The 22,904-nt window shown below is 44.9% G+C and overlaps 1 protein-coding gene and 1 long non-coding RNA gene across 2 annotated transcripts in view; both read left to right on the top strand.

Annotated features, from left to right (window-relative positions):
- Positions 1-22,904, top strand: part of LOC309383824 — a 96,874-nt gene that overhangs the window by 55,353 nt on the left and 18,617 nt on the right. The window lies entirely within an intron of this gene.
- LOC309383578 (alpha-2-macroglobulin-like) overlaps positions 1-22,904 on the top strand; it is a 76,573-nt gene that overhangs the window by 43,177 nt on the left and 10,492 nt on the right. Inside the window, exons 19-30 of the mRNA XM_081936309.1 lie at positions 171-462; positions 2,649-2,775; positions 4,532-4,653; positions 5,387-5,438; positions 8,527-8,610; positions 9,852-10,028; positions 11,341-11,425; positions 15,150-15,306; positions 17,145-17,219; positions 19,475-19,640; positions 21,395-21,621; positions 21,898-22,110. Coding sequence (XP_081792435.1) covers positions 171-462; positions 2,649-2,775; positions 4,532-4,653; positions 5,387-5,438; positions 8,527-8,610; positions 9,852-10,028; positions 11,341-11,425; positions 15,150-15,306; positions 17,145-17,219; positions 19,475-19,640; positions 21,395-21,621; positions 21,898-22,110 — 1,777 coding nt within the window. The remainder of the gene's footprint in view (positions 1-170; positions 463-2,648; positions 2,776-4,531; positions 4,654-5,386; positions 5,439-8,526; positions 8,611-9,851; positions 10,029-11,340; positions 11,426-15,149; positions 15,307-17,144; positions 17,220-19,474; positions 19,641-21,394; positions 21,622-21,897; positions 22,111-22,904) is intronic.

Raw genomic sequence — 22,904 nt, forward strand, 5'->3', positions numbered from 1 at the left:
TGATCACGTGACCATGAGGAAGTGGCAATGATCGTAAGTGCGAAAAAGGTCATAAGCCACTTTTTTCAATGCTATTGTTACATGGAATGGTCAGTAAACAAATGGTTGTAAGTCGAGGACTACCTGTAGTGGACTGCTTCCCTCACTTTCTATTCTCTTGTGTCCTTCAGTGGTTCTCAAGGAAATAGCCATTCTCAGCTCCGTAGGTCTAGAAGAAAGAGTGATGTATCTGAAGAACCTGAAGAGATTGCTGTTCCTGTGACCATCCCAGACACCATCACCGAATGGAAAGCTGGAGCTTTCTGTCTTTCAGCAGACACAGGCTTTGGCCTGGCCCAGCCCACTTCTCTAAAGGCCTTCCAGCCATTCTTCATTGAACTTACCTTGCCGTACTCCATGGTGCGAGGAGAAGCCTTACCACTCAAGGCTACCGTCTTCTCCTACCTGACTTACTGCATCCGGGTAAGAAGTGTTTAATGACTGCTGTGGGATCCCTTTGTACTCTTGAAATTGCTTGGTCCTCTTCGTAAGTCCAAGTCTATTTGCTCCAATTCAGAATAACAGAATAACCGAGTTGAAAGACATCTCAGAGATCTTCTAGGCCAGCCCCCCTGTTCTGTCCTTACTACATGTTAGTCTGTGTGCAGCTAGACATGCAGCTAAACCCACCTATCCTCCAACAAAACAGACTGTGTGCATGGATCTGAATGCTTTATTGAAAGAACAGGATATGATGAAAATGGGGAAAATAGGAATACATACAATGAGAACCAAATACAAGTTAGGCAGTATTGGGTGACTGCTAGTATTGAGTTACTGCATAACAATAAATACAAGTAATTTAAATCTCACCAATAGTGCTCTATATGTGGGATGTGAGTTTGTCCTTAGATGACTATGTGCCACATATTAAGATGGATTTTTCTTTGTGCTTCTGCCGTCTCCAAATGCTAAAGGAAATGGAGTCTGGCACTTGTTTGAGAGTGTAGGCTGATGGGTAAAGAGATTGAGTCAGTTTCAAACAATATAATTGGTAATTGTCTCACGGGCCACTAGATGGGGCTAGAGAGCAACAACAGTATATAAAAGTTATATGCTGGGGCATGACATCCCCCTCTTCTAGCAGGAGCCTATATCATTCTGGACCAGGGGTGTCAAGCTTGTGTCATCACGGCGTCATTACGAGATATATCGGGACTTTTCCCCTCTTAGCTAAACCGGGTGGGGGTGGGGCCAGCATGTGACATAACCAGCCTCCTCATAGATTCATGCCTACAATATGGAAGTATGATTAAGCTTTAATTCAACCAGTTCCAAGGGATAATTTATTCACAAAAGACTATGAGAGATGGTGCATATGGAGGGAGAGTTGGGGAGTTGGGTTATCATGAAGTAGCAGTTTCCCAGGAAGGCGGGGCATATTCTAGAAAGTGGGGGGGGGGAATGAGGCACCACAGCTTAGAGCGGGATAGGAGAGAGAGTGTCAGCATTCCAAATATCATGCAGAATTAAATCAGAGTCCAAGGCAGAGTTATCCTTAAAGTTCCAATTTGATAAGACAGACATGTTGGCACATCACTGTGGAAATCCCAAATCTAAAGCTTCCTGGGATCCCACCCAGTTGAAAGTTCACAATCTTATCCCCACACCCATAAACCCATCACATGGTCTAAACTTCCTCCCATGGTCGGTTAGGGCTGGCCACTTGTTGTAGTAGTCCAGGGGACTTCTCTGGCAGCGGTTTCATCATTGCACAAGTAGCACAGCTTTTTACGTAACCTTCCACCTCTGATTCCATTTTTGGCCAATCTTCTTTGGCCACGCTGGCATCTCCACTCAGCTGGTTCCGGTCAGGTGCAGAGGTGTGGAGACAAAAGATGACCTTGGGCTTCTAGAAGGGAATGACAACAACACATTCCACAATTCTACTCCTTTCTATTCCCCCTCCCAATTACTACACTAATGAAACGGCATAATGAAATAATAGAGAGTGTGGCAGGCCAAAGATCCTATAAAGGAATATACCTGCAGGCCTGACAGAGAGATTTTGGATAGCCACTCCCTAGAATCTCCCAAGATATACCTGTTAGACTGGGAATGGTAAGGGTTTAGTCTGGCAAGGTTCTGTCTATTGTGTATAAGCAGAGAAAGACTTGAAGTCTGGCAGAATTGTTCTTGAGCTTAGCCTGACAAAGATATAGATATAGGTAAAGATGGAACCTTTCAAAGCATATTGCCTAGTTTCTAGGAGAATAAAAGAGTTTTGAACAGGTAGTACATTATCCTTTTCATTCATTCATTCATTCATATATGTATATGTGTGTCTGTATATGCGAGTACATGTATAGGGAAGATGGTGGCATAAAAGTCCAACAAGCAAAAAAATATTCAGACACTATCACAGGTGTTAAAAACAAATAAATAAAAGCAAAATTGGGGGGGGGGGGAGAATATTCACCTAATGATTGTATGACCATTGTGCAGGCTCCCCATGGGATCCCCAATGTTGCTGAAGACACCAGGTTTTCAGGGCCTTTTGAAATGCTTACAGGTGCCTCATGGGAAATGATGATTATGAGCTTTTCTCTGAACTGCAGGGGGGGATGTATAGCTTTCCCATTGAACTATTTTCCCCCCCAAATGGACAGGTCAGAATATCTTTGACTCCTTCTGATGACTTTGAGGCATTTCCTATGGAGAAGACAGAGGATTCCTATTGTATCTGTGCAAACGGAAGAAAAACGGTGTCATGGATGATGACCCCAAAAATTCTAGGTAAGAGGCAACTCTAATAGTGGAGCCATTACTTAGAAGATGATCTTTTCCCTCCATGTGTAAAGTAAATCAAGGAGCAGAGTTTTAATTATATCATTTCCTCCTAAGGATTGTAATGTATGTGAGAAAGACCTTGGGAGACTGGGCAAAGAGACATTGCGTAGGGAACGGTCAGCTAGGAGACTGCATCACCCACAGGTGCACAGAAGGCAAAAGGCTCAGAAGACACCCTCTCTATTTTCTTGGGATGTAAAGGAGACAGTGGGAGATCTATACTTTCAAACGTACAAGATTTTACTAATGTAGATTTACAGTCAAATAGAATTAGCGCATCAGGTTGTGTTTCCTGTCCAATCTACCTAGTAAGGCTGACATGAGTCTTACAAGTCTGAAACTTCAGTTCTCCCGCTGTCTCCTTTACAGCCTGAGAAACAATAGAGCTGTGATAGTGAACCTATGGCACGTGTGTTGGAAGTGGCATGCAGAGCCATCTCTCTGGGCCCGCCAGCTGTCCCTCATTGCTCTTCAGGGTTCAGACGCATGTGCCAGCCAGCTAGTCTTTGCCCCTGTGAGAGCATCAGAAACCGGAAAAGCAGTTTCCTGGCATGCATGCGCGTGGTGGCCAGCTGGTCTTCCTGTGCACATGCACATGAGAAACCGGAAGACCAGGTGGCCGGCGTGCATCCATGCGCCGGGAAACTGAGCTTCCAGTTTCCCACACGTGCGCTTGTGCATGCAGGTATTTTGCCACTTGGTGCCTTTTCAGCATGCACACGCTCCCGTTTCAGCACTTGATGCCAAAAAGGTTAATCACCAATGCTATAGAGGGTCTCCTCTGATCCTCTTGCATCTCCCCGCTATCCAGCTGCAGGGTCTATTGTCCCTTATCTGACTTCCCTTTGGCAAGTTCTCTTTGCCCAATTTTTTCTTGGTCCTTTCTACATATCCTTACGACATCATCACCATCATAGCAATAGAACTTAGACTTATATACCGCTTCCCAGTGCTTTACAGCCCTCTCTAAGCGGTTTACAGAGTCAGCATATTGCCCCCAACAATTTTAGGTTCTCATTTTACCCACCTCAGAAGGATGGAAGGCTGAATCAACTTTGACCTCATATTTTAATGATTTCAATAATCCCTTGTGGGGTGGAGTCTGGCAACTGAACGGAGCTGAGCATTTGCTGGACAGTGACGTGCGGTGAGGTTTATGGCTGGTGAGGCTGGTGACGTCATCAGGAAGGCGAGGAATGGGACCACGTGTGCAGGAGGCTGAGGCTGCCTCCGCGGTCCCCTTCATGTTGACTCAGGAAGGCAAGGAATCGGACCACGTGTGCCTTTCCCCCTTTTTTTTCTTTACATGATGAGAACGGTGAGGCTCTGCCTCCCCTGCCTAACCTGACCATGATGAGAGTGGTGAGGCTCTGCCTCCCCTGCTTCCCCTGACCATGATGAGAGCGGTGAGGCTCTGCCTCCCCTGCCTAACCTGACCATGATGAGAGTGGTGAGGCTCTGCCTCCCCTGCCTCTCCTGACCTGGCTGGACGGATGCCCTTTCTGTTGCCAATGCAGAGGTTTTTTTCAGCAGATATATTCTCCTTATGCCCAGAGAGAGAAATATCTGCCTCTCCCTACATTCGAACTCATAGCCTCCTGATTGTGAGGTGAGAGCTCCACCTCTAGGCTACCACACCACTCACATGCCATTACTACATAAAGGTAGCATATTGTAATGAGGTGAACCATTTCTGTTCCAGGGGAGATAAGCCTCAAAGCAAGTGCAGAGGCCGTGACCTCAAATCAGCTCTGCGGGAATGAAGTAGTGGAGGTGCCCACCATTGGAAACAAAGACGTCGTGATCAAGTCACTATTAGTTGAGGTATGTGGGATGCTTTAAACCCAGGCTGAGTATTGAGGGGACACAGAGGTCTGGGTAAAGCGATGGTGGATATCTGTGCTAAATGTCAGAGATGATTCTGAGGAAATTACCAACAGCCAGCAATTTATCCCAGTTAAGTAGAATTTCCCAGATCAAGAAAAGAAGCTGTGAGATTACCTATCTGAGCTCTGGAGTGCTGCTCCTTGGGAGGACATCTGAAGGGATCTTGTTAGTGATCTGTTTATCTCTCCCCCCCCCTCCCCACTTTTTCACTTTCTTCTCCTTTGGATTACGAACTTTACAATAGAAAACATGGCTACTATAATAAAAGCAACCAAAGAGACAGAAATGACTACAACAAAAAGGAGATCTTTTTAGAAAGCCAGCAAATGGCAGAAAAAGGGAGTAGTCAAGACTTTACATGAAAAGGGTTTTTATGACACTGACATCCCCTAGAATCTGCTGAAGATGTTACGTAGTCTGGTAATGAAAAGTTCGGAAACCTACCCACAAGCTCGGAGAACGAACCTTCACCCTCAGAAATTACCTGGTTCGGAAACAACACAAAGCGATAGGAATTCTAAATGCTCCTCTTGATGGTTCATCTCTCTCAGTAATTGTTTCTGGGGCTCATCTGCTTAACTCAGAGGTTATGTCCACAATGATTTTTCTAAATGACTTTAACTCTCTCGTTCACCTCTCCCTTTTTCCTTCCCTTTCTGTTCCGGTGAAGCCTGAAGGGATCGAGAAAGAAGTGGTGTTCAACTCTCTTCTCTGTGCACCAGGTACGTTGTGTCAAGGTTCCAAGTAATATATTCTCAGTCTAAAAAATGCAAGGCATCCATCTAAGTGTTGGGTTCCTAACCGGTTTACTACCGGTTCATTGACAGGGCATTTTGCACCATCGCACGTTGCTGCACATGCGCAGTTGACTGAAAACTGTTCTGCGCATGCGGAGAAACATGCTGGCGATGGGGGGCATGTTTGGGGGCATGGCAGGCCTGGGTCTCTGCTGGTTCCAGAGACCCAGGCCACCATACCACTACCGGTTCGGCTGAACTGCTCCAAACAGTAGGAACCCACCACGGCTCTATCTTTCTCTTAGAAGTCTCTTTAAGGTAAAGGTTCCCCTCGCACATATGTGCTAGCCGTTCCCGACTGTAGGGGGCGGTGCTCATCTCCGTTTCAAAGCCGAAGAGCCAGCGCTGTCCAAAGAAATCTCTGTGGTCATGTGGCTGGCATGACTAAATGCCGAAGGGACACAGAACACTGTTACCTTCCCACCAAAGGTGGTTCCTATTTTTTCTACCTGGATCTTTACATGCTTTCAAACTGCAAGGTTGGCAGATGCTGGGACAAGTAACGGGAGCTCACTCCGTTACGCAGCACTAGGGATTCGAACCGCCAAACTGCCGACCTTTCTAATCGACAAGCTCAGCGTCTTAGTCTCTTTATTAGGAGCCTATTAAATTGGCTTGTTGTAATTCTGGCTCTGACCAAACCCCGGAATTACACCCAGTAGAAAGCAAAAGTTTGAAACTTCCCCCCATAGTCACATTCTCCCAGTCTCCTCACAGTCCATCTGTCCGGTGATTCCAAACTCCACCTTCAGCCATCTGCAGGCATATTCTTAGTTCCCATGGGAAAGAATGTCACCTAGCCGTAACAAACATCCTTATCCCCACAATCCCCCCACCTTCCTACTACTGAAATGTGGTGATCCTGAAGCACTGTTAAATCCCTTTGCAGAATATCTATAGAAAGCTTAGAAAAGTATAGGAAATGGCTACAACACAATATGGCTATACATATGTCAGCTTCAGGATCGGCAGGTTGCCCCTGTAGGCACAGATTTTAACTTATTGTAAATGCTCTTTTTAAAAGAACCTCCTTCACTTAAAACAACACAGGATTTAAACATTCCATCGTACAACAGTTTCATATCGGTGTATCTTTATAGTTAATATCTCCCCTCCTATACATTCCAATTTTACGTTCGTGGTCCTCTTCTTTCTTACTCCTTCAAGTACTATTCCTTAGTTATTTATACTTAGCCGTTTATATCGGACTATCATTTTGCCTATAATATAGATACTTTTCGTTAATATATCTTAACTTATCTTTCCTATCTCCTTTCTTATCGCTATATCCTAATTCTTCTACTATATCCTAGTTTTGCATTTCCCTATTTCTTGTTTCTATCATCTAACCATTTGTACCATTTCCCCCAAACTAAATAATATTCTGATTCCTCCTTTCCTTGTATTTCCTTCGTCACTGGAAGTCTTTAAGAAGATGCTGGATAGCCATTTGTCTGAAACGGTATAGGGTTTCCTGCCTAGGCAGGGGGTTGGACTAGAAGACCTCCAAGGTCCCTTCCAACTCTGCTATTGTATTGTATTGTATTGTATTGTATTGTATTGTATTGTATTGTATTGTATTGTATTATTGTAATTTGTCCCTCTCTGCACATTCTAAGATCTTCCGTGGTTTTGGGGTTGAATATCATCTGTACGCTGATGACACTCAGCTGTACGTTTCAACCCCAAACCACCCCAGTGAGGCTGTCGAAGTGATGTCCCGATGTTTGGAAGCCGTCGGCGTCTGGTTGGGGATCAACAGACTCAAACTCAACCCCTCCAAGACTGAGTGGCTGTGGCTACCGGCACCTCGGTTCAGTCAGCTGATTCCAGCGCTGGCCATAGGGGGCGAACAGCTGCCCCCTGTGGAACGGGCGCGCAATTTGGGCATCCTCCTAGATGCTCGGCTGTCAATGGATGACCATGTGGCAGCCGTGGCAAGGGGGGCGTTCCACCAGGTTCGCCTGGTGCGCCAATTGCGCCCCCTCCTGGACCGAGATGCCCTACGCACGGTCACTCATGCACTGGTGACGTCTCGCCTGGACTACTGTAATGCTCTCTACATGGGGCTTCCCTTGGGACGCGCCCGAAGACTGCAGCTAGTCCAGAACGCAGCCGCGCGGGCAGTCATGGGGAGTACCAGGTACTCCCATGTAACACCGCTCCTGTGCCAGCTGCACTGGCTGCCTGTGGTCTTTCGGGTGCGTTTCAAGGTTTTGACCACCATCTTTAAAGCGCTCCATGGCATAGGGCCCAGTTACCTGCGGGATCGCGTCCTCCCACATACATCCCAGCGGCCAATTCGCTCTCACAGGGAGGGGCTTCTCCTGGTGCCGTCCGCTAGGCAATGCCAGCGGGCGACGCCAAGGAGTAGGGCCTTCTCTGTGATGGGCCCAACCCTCTGGAATGACCTCCCCCCCCCCCGACATTAGAACCACCACTGACTTCCGCTCCTTCCGGCAGAAACTCAAGACTCACCTGTTCCGACTGGCTGGCCTGGCATAATTTCAACGCCTATCTCCTGGCATATATATTTTTACTGGTTTTTAAGGGGATTATTCTGTAGACTTAATTTTATAGGGTATTGGGGTTTTAATGTCTGTATATTTTAATTATTTATTAGCAATACAGTCCTGCACATCTTTTATCCTCCTCTTATCTATCTATTTATATTTATATGTACATACTGTCCATTTAGTAATTTTAATTGTTTTAATGATGTATTTTGACATGGACTGTACACCGCCCCGAGTCCCTTTCTGGAGAGGGGGCGGTCTATAAGCGCTAATAAATTAAATTAAATTAAATTAAATTAAATTAATTAAATTAATTAAATTCCTTAGGAAGGAGTGGGGAGAAAGGATATAAATATTGGAAGTGGTCTCTTGAACAATTTGATTCCTGCTAAAATCCCTATTGCAGCTCCACTTTCTAAGAAGAACATAAACCAAGAGTCCAGTTAGAATAGCAGTGCCAGGTACACCATGATCTAACTTCCGCTTCTCTTTTATAGGAGAGCCCGAGTCCAAATCTTTTCCTCTGACGTTACCGGAGAATGTTGTAGAAGGCTCAGCCAGAGCCTCCTTTTGTGTGCTGGGTAAGTGAGATACCATGCTACACATTTTGGAAATTAATTCTGTCCTTACCACCTAAGGTTCCTGGGTCAGTCTGGAAGCTGCTCCAATTCCATATACAAGTAGTCCTTCACTTACTACAGTCTGTTTAGTGACGTTCGAAGTTCAAAGTTACAACGGCATTGAAAAAATTGAGGGACGATCCCTTTTCACACCTAGTGTATTACCGTTGCAGCATCCGTGATCAAAGTTCAAATGCTTGGCAACTTACTCATATTTATGACGGTTGCAGTGTTCCGGGGTCATGTGGTCACCTTTTGCGATCTTCTGACAAACAAAGTCAATGGGGAAGCCAGATTCACTTTAACAACTCGGTTACTAACTTAACCACTTCAGTGGTTCACTTAGCAACTGTGGCAAGAAACGATCTCACTTAGCAATGGAAATTTTGGGCTCAATTGTAGTCATAAGGTGAGGATTATCTGTATGGTCCATGGTTGACGGTTTTCCATTAAGCCTGGGCTGGGTGCTTTCTAAGCCAACCCCTGGCACTGATTCACTTAACAATGGTGGCAAGAAAGGTAATAAAATGGGGGGAAATTCACTTGCAAAGCAACAGAAATATTGGGCTCAATCATGGTTGTAAGACGAGGACTACTTGTATTCCAGCATGTTGGATAATCACTGCGGTTGGAAGATTTAGGGCATTGGGATAAATGTAAGGACCTGCCCCAGCTACCTCTTCAGGAAGGCATGAGTCTTGAAACAATTGGCATTTCAAAAGGAGCTTTTGCGGAGAGAAAGTGATTGCAGAGAGGTCAGGCGGAATCTGAAGTTCCCACACAAAGCGTTAAGCTACTCTTCCCATTCAAACCTCAGCCCAATGGCCTCCGTTCCAAAATAGCTAATACAGTACCGCAAAGATGTTTTGAGAACTTCAAGGCCCTAGGTTGATAACGGTTCATCCTCAGGATGCCACAACCTTGGTAACAGACTAGAGCTGGCTGGGAGGGGTCCGTCATGTTGACTTGGTCCCCCTCCCTAAATCACACATGGTTACAGCAAAAGTGAAAGCATGCAAAGTATCTTGCCCCAGATGGCAGCCCCCTCCCCTTCGGAAGGGCAGCTTTCTGGGACCTCATACAAAGGTTGCAAGAAAGTTGGGTAGATTTCTCTGGATATTCAAACAGTGGCGTCTTTTGAGGGGGGAATCAAAGTTGGCAAGATCCTCTCTATCATATGGCCTCTTCTTTCCCTTTTTCAGGAGACATTTTAGGAGGAGCGATAAAGAACCTCAATCAGCTTCTCAAGATGCCCTACGGCTGTGGGGAACAAAACATGGCCCTCTTTGTCCCCAATATCTACATCCTGAAATATCTCAATAGCACTGGACAACTGACGGAGGAGATCAAAGCCAAGGCCATCGGATTCTTAGAGGCTGGTGAGAAGCACCCCACAGGAATTTTCCTCTCATTCTTTCCCAACTGCAGTTGGGAACTTTCAAAGTCTCAATCGATAGATCAGTCACTGGTATTGACAGTCTCAGTCATTAGTAATATAGAGAATCAGTTTGGTGTACGCTGACCTAGAAACCAGGAGACTGTGAGTTTTAGTACTGCCTGAGCATGAAAGAATGACTGAGTGATTCTGGGTTAATCACTCTCTCTTGGCTCACCTCACCTCAAAAGGTTGGTTGGGTAAAATAGAAAAGGGTTGTGGGGAAGATAAAACAAGAAAGGAATATCATACATATTCTCCCTTTTGAATTTCTTATAAAAAGTAGTAGATGAGGGATTACAATCTAATAATAAACAAACAAACAAACAAACTATTGCTCAAAGGCTTGCTGTTTTGGACAGTTATCCTGCAATAGCAGAGAATAGAATAGAATAACAGAGTTGGAAGGGACCTTGGAGGTCTTCTAGTCCATCCTCCTGCTTAGACAAGAAACCCTACACCATTTCAGACAAATGGTTATCCAGTCTCTTTTTAAAATCTCCAGTGTTGGATAATTCACAACTTCCGGAAGCAAGTTGTTCCACTGATTAATTGTTCTAACTGTTTGGAAATTTCTCCTTAGTTCTAAATTGCTTCTCTCCTTGATTAGTTTCCACCCATTGCTTCTTGTCCTGCCCTCAGGTGCTTTGGAGAATAGCTTGACTCCCTCTTCTTTGTGGCAACCCTTGAGATATTGGAACACTGCTATCATGTCTCCCCTGGTCCTTTTTTTTTCATTAAACTAGACATATCCAGTTTCAGCAATTGTTCTTTATATGGTTTAGCCTCCAGTCCCCTAATCATCTTTGTTGCTCTTCTCTGCACTCTTTCTAGAGTCTCCACATCTTTTCTAATCGTGGTGACCAGAATTCCAAGTGTGGCCTTACCAGGGCATTAATAAAGTGGTATTAACACTTCACGTGATCTTGATTCTATCCCTCTGTTGATGCAGCCTAGAACTGTGTTGGCTTTTTTGGCAGCTGTTACACACTGCTGGCTCCTATTTAAATGATTGTCTACTAGAGCTCCAAGATACCTTTCACAGTTACTATTATTCTACAATTTGTTTTTCTTGCCTAAATGTAGAACCTTACTTTTATCACCATTGAATTTCATTTTGTTAGATAGCGCCCAATGTTCAAATCTGTCACAATCCTTCTGTATCTTGAATCACAAACTTGAAGGAAATATTTCAGTTGGGTTTGGAAATGCACAAGGCTGCTCAGCTCACCTCTAAATTTCCTCTTCCACTTCAGGCTATCAAAGGCAAATGAACTTCAAGCATCGCGATGGTTCTTACAGCGCTTTTGCAAGAAATATCGTAGAGGCAGGGAGCACTTGGTAAGATTTCTTTGTTCCTAAGGTCGCGGTTCTCAAACTTTCAACAAAGATGGACTAACCAAATCAGCATTCAAACAATTCAGGAGCCATAAAGGAGAACATTTGTAGCTCAGGGTTGAAATGAGGGGTCTTTGGTGCTCTCTGAGCTTGTTTGTTTTCTTGTAGACATTTCATTACCCTAACTAGGGAACATCATCAGTGCTAATAAGGAGTGTGTCCGTTTGGTGTCCATTTATATTCTGGTGTCTTGCCTATCTTTTTGGGTGGCGGCGGTCTTAGAGACTCTTTGTTTGAGCTGTTTACTTGGCCAAGTCCAAAACTGCCAGGGAATTTCTAGAAGCCTGGCACTCTGACAAATGAGCCATCAATAGACACGGAGACATTAACAACATCTTTAGATTACGCCAAAGAGACAAACGACCAGTCCAAAAGCGTGGTGGCACCTCTCCACCAGTAATCAGCACTCAGATCAGCATAGATTATCTCCAAAGTCAACCTCAGACCAACAATTAAGTAAACAATACCCCAATTAAGAAACTACCAAAGAGCCCAACCAAAGAATCTCTTAAGACCACCCCCACCCACAAGACACCAGAATATAAACTAGGGGTCAGCAACTTGCAGCTCTGGAGCCGCATGTGGCTCTTTCATCCCTCTGCTGTGGCTCCCTGTTGCTCAAAATATGTGTCACAACCAGCAATGTGCGAAACCCTCCGACACGCAATTTATTGAACTTTTCAAGCCCTGTAGGCCAACCACGGATAAATCCAAGAAAAGAAAAGTTTCAGAAGAAAACAGAATACAAATATTAGTTTTGTGGGTGCTTGGGAAATATTCAGGCACGGGGAGGGTTTTGTGGCCCCTGGTGTTTTCTTTTCTGTGGGAAACGGGTCCAAATGGCTCTTTGAGTGTTTAAGGTTGCCGACCCCTGATATAAACTGAGAGCAAACCGCACTCCTTACCAGCACTGATGATGTTATCTAGTTGGATAATGAAACGTCTGCAAGGAAAGAAGCCAGCTCAGAGAGCACCAAGGACCCCTCATTCAGGTACAAAACATCCCTTCCACACCACCAGGTTCTCACAGTGTAAGTTTATATTTTCCATCAAATGAGAAATAATTAAAGGTCCTTTCCAAGTTAAATGAAGGCCTCCAAATCTAATTCTATGATTCCATGAAGTATGAGTGATGTTTTTATCATTCTCAGTTTTGTAATTTTAATCAAAAATTAGACATTAGCTTATGTACCATGGGTCATATCATGACAATAGCTTTAAGACACTGAGCTTGCCGATCAGAAAGGTCGGCAGTTTGGCGGTTTGAATCCCTAGTGCTGTGTAACGGAGTGAGTTCCCATTACTTGTCCCAGCTTCTGCCAACCTAGCAGTTCGAAAGCATGTAAAAATGCAAGTAGAAAAATAGGGACCACCTTTGGTGGGAAGGTAACAGTGTTCCGTGCACCTTCGACATTTAGTCATGCCGGCCACATGACCACGGAGACGTTTTCAGACAGCGCTGGCTCTTCGGCTTTGAAACGGAGATGAGCATCGCCCCCTAGAGTCGGGAATGACTAGCCCATATGTGCGAGGGGAACCTTTACCTTTACTTGTGGAGAACGTTATACAGTAAATATTTCTACAGGTAGTCCTCGAGTTACAACTACAATTGAGCCTAAAACTTCTGTTACAGTTGTTAAGTGAGTTTTGCCCCCTTTCACAACCTTTCTTGCCACAGTTGTTAAATTAGGAACACCGTTGGTAAGTGAATCTGGCTTCCCCAGTGACTTTGCTTGTCAGAAGGTCGCAAAAGGGGATCACATGACCCCTGGGACACCGCAACCATCATAGATATGAGGAGTTGCTGCAACGGTCGTAAGTCACTGTTTTCAGTGCCGTTGTAATTTGGAATGCTCACTAATTAAATGGATGTAAGTCAATAATGGGCTTCCCATAATGGGCTATGAGCATAAACTTGAGGGGCAGGAGGAAAAGTCGCAATCAGGACAACAGTCAGATAAGGAAATCTGAGTCCAAAGCAGAAGTGTAATTTTAGAACATGTCTCAGAATGGCCCTTCTTTACTTCCCTTGTAGATTACGGCAGGGAAGGGACAGGGACATTCAGACTTGCAAGATTCTGTTACTGTAACACTAGTAACACTAAAATTATGAATACTAAAAGTGATTTTAATATTCATAATTTGGCTTTCCAAGTCTGATCTATCTAGAAGGACCAGAAAGGACCTAGGAGGACATAACCAAAGGGCTAAGAGCAGGAATATCCTGTCTAATTTTCTAGATATTCGTCATTGTATTTCCATTTTATGCTTTTGTGATTTGGATTTCTGGTGTAAAATTCCAGTTCCTCCTAGCGAAACACATGCAGAGTTAAAATTCAGACGTGCCCTGTTTACTGTTGTCAGTTCTATGAATGCTAATCCTTGTATTATTGCTTGGCAACTTCGAGGGAGGAGTTTCCAGCCATTGCTCCACTTTCCGGATCCAACTCACCGATGGTGAAAGAAGGTTAGGGCAGCACTGGAGTCTGAGCAGCTGAATGATGGTGAACAGACTGTGGCTCACTTTTTAAAGCAGCGTTTCTCAACACGGGCAACTTTAAGATAGGTGGACCTCAACTTCCAGAATTCCACCGGCAACATGTTGACTAGGGAATTCTGGAAATTGAAGTCCACCTTGTCTAAAGTTGTCAAGGTTGAGAAACACTGTATTAGAGAGAAATGGGGCCACCACCTAGCTGGCCTTGACTATACACTTGTCCCCCAAAACTAAGTAAGGTTGGTTCCCTTTAGTGTTTGGATGGGAGACCACTAGGAAATCCCATGTCTTTGGGCCAGTGATGGTGAACCTTTTGAACACCAAGTGCCCCAAAGGGTATGTGCATGCATGCTCATGCGTCGGAGCACTTGAAAACCGAAGACCAGCTGGCCGGCGTGCACATGCCTGTGTTTGCGCCAGTTTTGGGGGAATTTTCCAGGCTGTTTTCAGACCATTTGGGGGGCATTTTTTGTTTTCCTGCTTGGAGCACCCAAAACAGCCTAAAAACAGCTTGCAAAATGGCCAAAAGCGGCCTGAAAACGGTCTGGAAATGGGCCAAAGACAGACTGTTTTGGGGGCATTTTTGGCTGTTTTCATGCCATTTGCCGCTGCTCCAGCAGCTAGCGACAGTATGCGTGCCCACAGAGAGGGGGGTCTGCATGCCACCTCTGGCACCCGTGCCATAGGGTCACCATCACAGCTTTAGGATAAACCTGGAAGTTGAAACAACATCCCAGAAGAAAGCAATGGGAAGACAGTGTCCTATTGCTGCCAAGAACGTCACACAGACATATTTATGTGGTGCCCAGGAGACACTTCCCCAATTTCTAGAGGGATGTTTTTAAAAAGGGGAGGATGCAATTCATACAGCAGGGAAATGGTCCACTCCTCCCTACCAAGGATGCAGGATTGAAGAGAAACATGGTAAGCGTACAAGCGTACGTACTCAGGAATGGTTTAAAAAAGGTGAAGATAATTGCCTATAACTGTGTAACCACCACGTTGTTGGTGAAAAGGGGGGCCTTGATTGCCCCATTATAGTTGCCTTCCTAACTTTCTTGAAACCTTCCTTCAATGGGTTGTTCAATCCCAAGATGGCTGAAGATTGTAGGATCTTGGGAACTAGAAAAGGAAAAATGAGGTTCTCCTGTGTTCTGGGCTGTCTTGCAGGCTGACGGCCTTCGTGCTGAAATCTTTTGCTCAGGCGAGACACATAATCTTTGTGGAAGACAAGCACATCAACGAAGCTCAGAACTTCCTGATACGGCAGCAGGAGGATAATGGATGCTTTCGGAGCACCGGATCTCTTTTTCACAATGACCTCAAGGTACAAGAGGCGGATGGGAGAAAATGGAGACGTGTCTTTGGAAATGGGAATAGGGTATATTGGGATTACAGGTACTCCTCGGCTTATGACCACAATTCGGACCAGAATTTTGGACCCTAAATGATATAGTCACTAAGCAAGTCATCACATGGCCAACCTGATTTTACGACCACTTTTACGGCACTTGTTAAACAAATCAACATGGTTTTTAAGTGAATCTGGTTTGCCCAGATTCACTTTTTTTGTCCAAAACGGGCCAGGAAGGTTGCATATTGTGATCTCGCAAGACTTTGCAACCGTCGTAAATGCAAGCCAGTTGCCAAGTGCCCAAATTCTGTTCATGGGATTATGGGGTGGGGCGGTGGGGTGGGTGATATGAGTCGTAATTTTGAGGATGCACTGAAAGCTGGAGTCTCCAAGGCTGTTGTAACTTTGGACCAGTGGTGGGTTTCAATTTTTTTTAGAACCTCTTCTGTAGGTGTGGCCTGCTTTGTGGGAGTGGCTTGCCACCCACCCATGTGACTGGGTGGGCGTGGCCAACTTGTAAAATGTGGTGAAACTCACTTGACAATGCTCTTGCTTAGCAACTAAAATGTTGGCTCAGAAACTCTGGCATTTGAAGCACGCAAGTCTTAAAGCTGTCAAGTTACAAGACCCTCGCACCCCTAACCCTTTAGGGGAAAAAAACCCAGGGGTGTTCAAACTTGACAGCTTTAGGACTTGTGGACTTCAACTCCTAGAATTCCTCCTCCAGTCATGTTGGCTCAGGAACTCTGGCAATGAAGTGTGCAAGTGTTAAAGCTGTCAAGTTACAAGACCCTTGCATCCCTAACCCTTTAGAAAAAAACCCCAGGGGTGTTCAAACTTGACAGCTTTAAGACTTCAACTCCCAGCATTCCTCCTCCAGTCATGTTGGCTCAGAAACTCTGGCATTGAAGTGTGCAAGTCTTAAAGTGGTCAAGTTACAAGACCCTTGCACCCCAACTTCAACTTCAACTCCCAGAATTCCTCCTCTCACTCTTCATCTTGATGATGTGAGGATGGGCGGGGGGAGGGAGCTGGAGCCAGTTCTAAACAGTACGGTAGATTTGTGGAACCTCTTCTATAGAAGAGGTTAGAACTGGCAGGAACCCACCCCTGCTTTGGACTGTTATTAAATGAACGAGCTCAAGAAGGAATGTGAATTGAAGATACAGGCAGATTGAGTTGGTTTGGCCACATAGAGAATGATTGGGAATTACTCTGGATTTCTAATCTGGAAGAAAACATGTGCTGTCTTTCTGTTTATGAACAAGGACAGCATTGACAAAACAGAAAGACCCGTGAATATTCAGCAGTCAGGATGTAACATTTTGCATGAAAAACTGACGAGAGTATCTTCAGCCCAAGGATGATTTTTCAGGGGCAAAGTTTCTTTGGAGACAGAGGAACCATTTGCGCTTCAGTTTGAGAGGCAGACAGGACAGACTCATCCTCAACAGCCTGCGCCTGTCTTCAACAGGGAAGGGACACAGGGCAGAAAACTTCCTGTATCCAAGAAAACTCCACTCTCATTTACACTACTCAGTAACCATTTACACTACCATTCCCCACCATCCAGTCAGAGCCGAAGAAGCTTCTTGGATGAGAAGTGAAACGTCTTCAAAAGAAAAGACAAGAAAGTCCAGTTGCCTATTGAAAAAAGCACCATTGGGATTTCTCTATTGCTCAGTTCCCAAGACACCATGATTTCTTGTGAGGGAGATACCATATAGATTTGGAAAGATTGGAGGGATGCTAGAAGATGGTGGAAGTTCTTTGCATAATAGGTACAGCTGATCTCTCTCTCTCTCCTGCAGGGGGGAGTTGATGACCTGATTACTCTTTCAACTTACATCACCATTGCGTTTCTGGAAGTGCCACTACCTCCTACCGTAAGTATGCAAAGTGCAACCACGATTTCAGTAAACTAGAAGTGAGGAAACCCACGTTCAAGTTCCCACTTGGTCACGGAGTTCACAATCATTTAGGCTACTGAAATAGACCGTATCTGACCAGCTTCATGGCACATGCAAAGCTATGTCATAGTCTGGTTAACCCAAAATGTAACCGTATAAGCTGAATAAACCCAATTATGTCTTCCTTATCCCTCCTCTTCTCCAATTAATTCTGTCTTTTTCTACCTCCAATCAATTAAGAGGCATGGTGGCTCAGTGGCTTAATCTCAGAGATGGTCTCATTTCCGGTGGTTTGAACTGAAGCCCTCGGCGGCATGATGAGCTTCTGTCACTTGCCTTAGCTTCTGTACACCTAACAATTCAAAAGCATGTTTTATGCAACTAAATAGATAGGCACTACTTTGGTGAGGAGACAACCTGTTGCTCTGGGCAGGCAATCAGATTTCTGACAGCTTTGAACCTTTTCGGTTGTGGTGCCTATTTGCGAGGCAGCTCCGGGAAGGGAGAGGGCCTTGGGTGATGCAGCAGGAAGAACCCCTCATCTTTCTCTTTGGTGTGAAGCCAGCTCAACCTCCTGTGGCGCACATTGGGAAGTGTGCAAGTATGTCCTATAACAAGGCTGGTACTTTGGCAAGTGTGTAGTATAACAAGGCATTCCTATTCCAAGGAAGATGTTCACAGTCTTCTTTAGCAAGATTTATTGAAAGGAGCAGGAAAGGGTGTTGATAACATCAGCAGCTTTCACTTTAGGGCCATGTTGCCTTTCAACACATTAGGGTGAAGCCCTTTTGACTTTCTTTGTAAGGGCTTTTGCGTGAACTGGAAAGAAGGGGCTTCTTTTAGCAAATAACAGAGGCGCCATTATCAATCTTGATTTCCCTGCTCCTACTCCTCTCATGCTTGACCCACCAGCATTCTCATCTTGGACTTGGAATTGCTAAGGCTCGTTCCAAAAACACAGGAGCATGTAGGAAGAGCAAGTAGCTGGTAGGGGCTCAGGCGGCAGAAATACCAAGATGAGCAGCGCAAGGGTTGACATTTCTGTGCTCTTCATTCATCCTGAGCTTCTGGGTTCTTTCTTTTCCTTGGAGGAAGAAAATAACAAGTGGCTTGCGTCAATTAGACCATCAGCTTGCTGTTGGTGTATTGTTGTGAAGACTGTTTTAGTGAACAACTTAAATGAATAATAAAGCCAATTTCATCCCAGGGCTTTGCTGAGGTCCTGAGTTTTTCCACAATCTCCTTTCAGGGACCTTCCTCCTCCCCCTCCTCCATTTCGAGTGTTGAAGGAGATACAAAGTTCTGGTTCTTGCATTTTTGGTTGGCTCAATCCCTGTTATTGGATGCTGCTGTTGTGTGGTTTTGATATTGTCCCCAGGGGTGGGGTGGGATTGAAAAAAATTAACAACTGGTTCTGTGCCTGGTTGCTGGGTGGGCGTGGCCATGGGGTGTGGTCTACTCCACCTCCTGCACCATGACGGGGTGTGTGGGTTTGTCCTCCCCAGGCTCTGGAGGCATTCCGCGAGTCTCCGGAGGGCTGAAAACAAGACCATTTCTGGACTTCCGTGAGGTCTGTTTTTCTGCTTTCCTTGAGCCTCTGGGAGAGCGAAAATGGCATCCCTCAGCCATCCAGAAGCCGGAAACAGGCTCAATTCTGGACTTCTGAGAGGCCCATTTTTTGCCTTCCCAGAGCCTCTATGTGGGCCCTGCATTTACTTGGCATGATGAACTTGCCACGTGGAGACTCCTGGGAGTGGCGGGGTTGGGTTGGCGGGGCCAGCCAGTCTTTCCAACTACCAGTTTGGCGAACCAGATGTAAAATTAGCATCCAGTTCGCCCGAACCGGTCTGAATTGGCTGAATCCCACCCCTGGTTGTCTCCATCTTCTTCTGGGTCTGCATCGTATTCTTTGGCCTTCTCTTTTTGTATATGCTTCAATGGTATAGACAGAATCTCAAGACATTCTCTCTAAATGAGCACTTAATTTGCCATTTTTGCATATAGCTTAACATTGGGTCTATTCCATTTCTCTCTCTTACGATCTCGTCTTTATTTTGTTTTATCCCTTCTGATCACTCCAGTAGCTTTCCTCAAACATCTCATTTCCATGATGATTAACTTTCGCTTAGGCTTTACTACAAATGACCACAGCACTAGTAATATAAGGTAGAGATGAATATGGTTTGTATACTGCTTATATTGACTTCCATTAAACGTCTTCTCCTCTGCAGCATTCTGTGGTGCAAAATGCTTTAGTTTGCCTGGAGAACGCGTCTGAAGCCAAAGAGATCCACATTTATCCTCGGGCTCTGTTGGCGTACGCTTTTGCTTTGGCGGGGAAAGAGGAGAAGAGGCAAGAAATGTTGGACTCCCTTCTAAAAGTAGCTGTGAAGGATGGTGAGAAATGAGTTCTTTGTTATGAAAATTAGGTACCCACCAAAGAAATTGGAAATTTGCAGCAAACTTTATTGCCGTGCAAAGAATAATGTTCATTGGACACACACACCCCTTCCCCAGTCAAGCCTATAACCCCAAGTTTTTTTTCATACAGAATTATACTTTATTTATTAATCAAATATATTTGCTGCCCATCTCACTATATGAGGATGGAAACATACACTGATTCCATGAATAATTTCTTCATGACCACTGGAAGGAAATAAGTGGGCAGATGAGCTGGAGAAGATATGCCGTCTGGCCGTCATGGAATGAATCTGTCTCTCACATTAGCATTGTGTTGACACTCAACACCTTATAATGGGGTGGTAAATGGGGTGTCTTATTGGCTTGAAGGTCAGTGAAATCTGTTTAAAGGTAGTTCTCAATGTAATTGAGCCCAGAGTCATGATTAAAAGTCATTACATTGAGGCATCAGCTGACTTGATTCAAAGTTACGATCATTATGTTATGACAGTCATTAAGTAAATATACTGGTGGTTAAGAGAATCCATTTTCTAGTTCTTTGCTAGCAACTGGAAGTAAAAATGCTAGTAACTGGCAAAAGCCATCGCGAATCATGCTCTCACATAACTACAGGGTGCTGCAAGCAGCCATAAAGGGGAGTTGGTTGCCAAGCACCCAAAAGGTGACCTAGCATGACCACGGAGGTATGAGTGGGTACAGGTAGCCCTCGACTTGCAACAGTTTGCTTAGTATTTAGAATCGAATCTAGATTAGAATAGCAGAGTTGGAAGGGTCTTCTAATCCAACCTCCTGCTCAGGCAGGAAACCCTATCCCACTTCAGACAAATGGTTATCCAACTTCTTCTTTAAAACTTCCAGTGTTGGGGCAGCCACAACTTCTGGAGGCAAGTTGTTCCACTGATTAATTGTTCTCATAGTCAGGAAATTTCTCCTTAGTTCTAGTACTCCTTGATTAGTTTCCACCCATTGCTTCTTGCTCTACCCTCAGGTGCCCTGGAGAATAGTTTGACTCCCTCTTCTTTGTGGCAACCCCTGAGATATTGGAAGACTGCTATCATGTCTCCCCTAGTCCTTCTTTTCATTAAATTGGACGTACCCAATTCCAGCAACCGTTCTTCATATGTTTTAGCCTCCAGTGACCATTGGAGGTTACAACAGCACTGGAAAGAGTGACTTATGGCCATTATGCTGCCACCAACATTGCACCATCCCCATGGGCATGCGATTTACATTGGGATGCTTGTCAGCTGACTCACATTTATGACGGATGCAGTATCCCGGGGTCATGGGATCCCCTTTTGCGACCTTCTGACCAGCAAAGTCAATGGGGAAACCAGATTCAATTAACAAACGTGTTACTAATGTATCAGCTGCAGTGATACCCTTAACAACTGTGGCAAGGAGAGTCGTAAAATGGGGCAAAACTGACTTAACAAATTTCTCACTTAGCAACATCAGTTTTGGTCTTAATTGTGGTCGTAGGTTTACATTTGTAACTCCAAAACTGGTTGTAAGTAGCTGTGGGGAGACCCTTCGTAACTTTGAACAATTGTTAAGTAACCAGTTGTGCATTGAGGTCCACCTGGAATGTGCTTCTCCTGTTGTCCAGTTGCATAGGGCTTGATACCAGGGAGGCCAAAAGTTTTTGTACAGATACCAGTCAAAACCTGATATTTCTCGGTGGATGGACTGTGTGTGTAACCCAAAGTTAACTTCTCTCTTTGAAGAGGATGGCTCTATCCACTGGGAGAGGTCCTGGAAGCCAAAGCAGAGGTCTGATTTTCCACTCTCCGCACGTGCTCCATCCTTTGAAGTAGAGACGACCTCCTACGTGCTCCTCGCTTTACTGAAAAAAGAACCATCCCCCTCTGAGGAAGAATTAACGTCAGCATCTGCCATTGTCAAATGGTTGACCAAACAACAGAACCCCAAGGGAGGATACTCCTCTACACAGGTATGTTTGCTCCTCACAAATTCTCAAGAGGATTGTAGGAAGGAGCAATTGGAAACGAACCTGATGTGATATGATATGCCTTGGTATGGCTTCCAGATGTGCCAGAGTCTCAGCTCCCAGGATGACCAGCTGAGGTGTGTCATTCAAGAAAGATAACTTCCTAACAGTGAGGACAATTAACCAGTGGAACAGCTTGCCTTCAGAAATTGTGGGCACTCCATCACTGGAGGTTTTCCAGTGTTCCGTTCCATTCCATTCTTTTGCTTTCTCTTGCAGGATACAGTAGTGGCACTCCAGGCTCTGTCCCAATACAAGGCACTTACTTATTCCAAGGATGGCATTGATGCCAGAGCGACCTTGAGTTCAGGAGATGCTGTCCTGACAGAATTCCATGTGGACAGGCACAACTCTCTGCTGCTCCAGTGCCAAGATCTGCCCCAAGTGCCAGGGAACTACAAGGCTGAGGTGACCGGTTGCGTCTTTATGCAGGTGAGTGCCCTGGTGAGAGAAGAGACCAGTGCCGATGCCTAGTGATGATCTATTTTGGGCTCCCAATGGACTTATGGGAATGCAAGTTGAGAAGAAAAGGCATGAAGAAAGTGAACAAGTTAAGTAAGGGATGGAGAACATCTTTGAGAACATAAGAGCAGCCAGGTCAGATTAGGCCATTTAAGACCAGCATTTTGCTTCTCATGGTGGCCAGCCAGAGAACTTCTAATTCACCCACAAATTGCCGCTTGGGGGTGGGGGGCTCCTGTCCCCATTTCAGAAATAACGTGGAACCTGCCTTCTGTGAATGCATCCAATCCTGCTTTAGAAGCCATTTGGGTTAATGACCATCACCAGGTCTTGAGGAAATGAATTGCCATGTGCAATTTAATTTTGTTCCCGGAAAGGGAACAAAAAGCAATCAGCACTCAGATGAGGATAGATTAAACTCCAAAATTAATATCAGACCAACAGCCATGGCGTGGGAACAGGGGTGGGTTTCACATTTTTTTACTACTTATTCTATGGGCGTGGCCTATTTTGAGGGGGTGGTTTGCTGTTCATGTGACCGGGTGGGTGTGGCCAACTTGATATCACTCATGTCAAGGGGCGCCTTGCCTGGCCTCTCCTCGCCTGAAAGGCCTCAGTGAGATATAATTTCTCTGTCTATTTATTTACTAATAAACATCCAAAATATTCTATTTAATCCTATGTATATATGGCATATGTGTACATACATATTATATAGTATGGTGTGTCTAGGCACGCACACAAGATACATTATCTACTATATA

The sequence above is a fragment of the Natrix helvetica genome (genome assembly GCF_964273705.1).
Source record: "Natrix helvetica genome assembly, chromosome: 1".
Lineage (NCBI taxonomy): Eukaryota > Metazoa > Chordata > Lepidosauria > Squamata > Natricidae > Natrix > Natrix helvetica.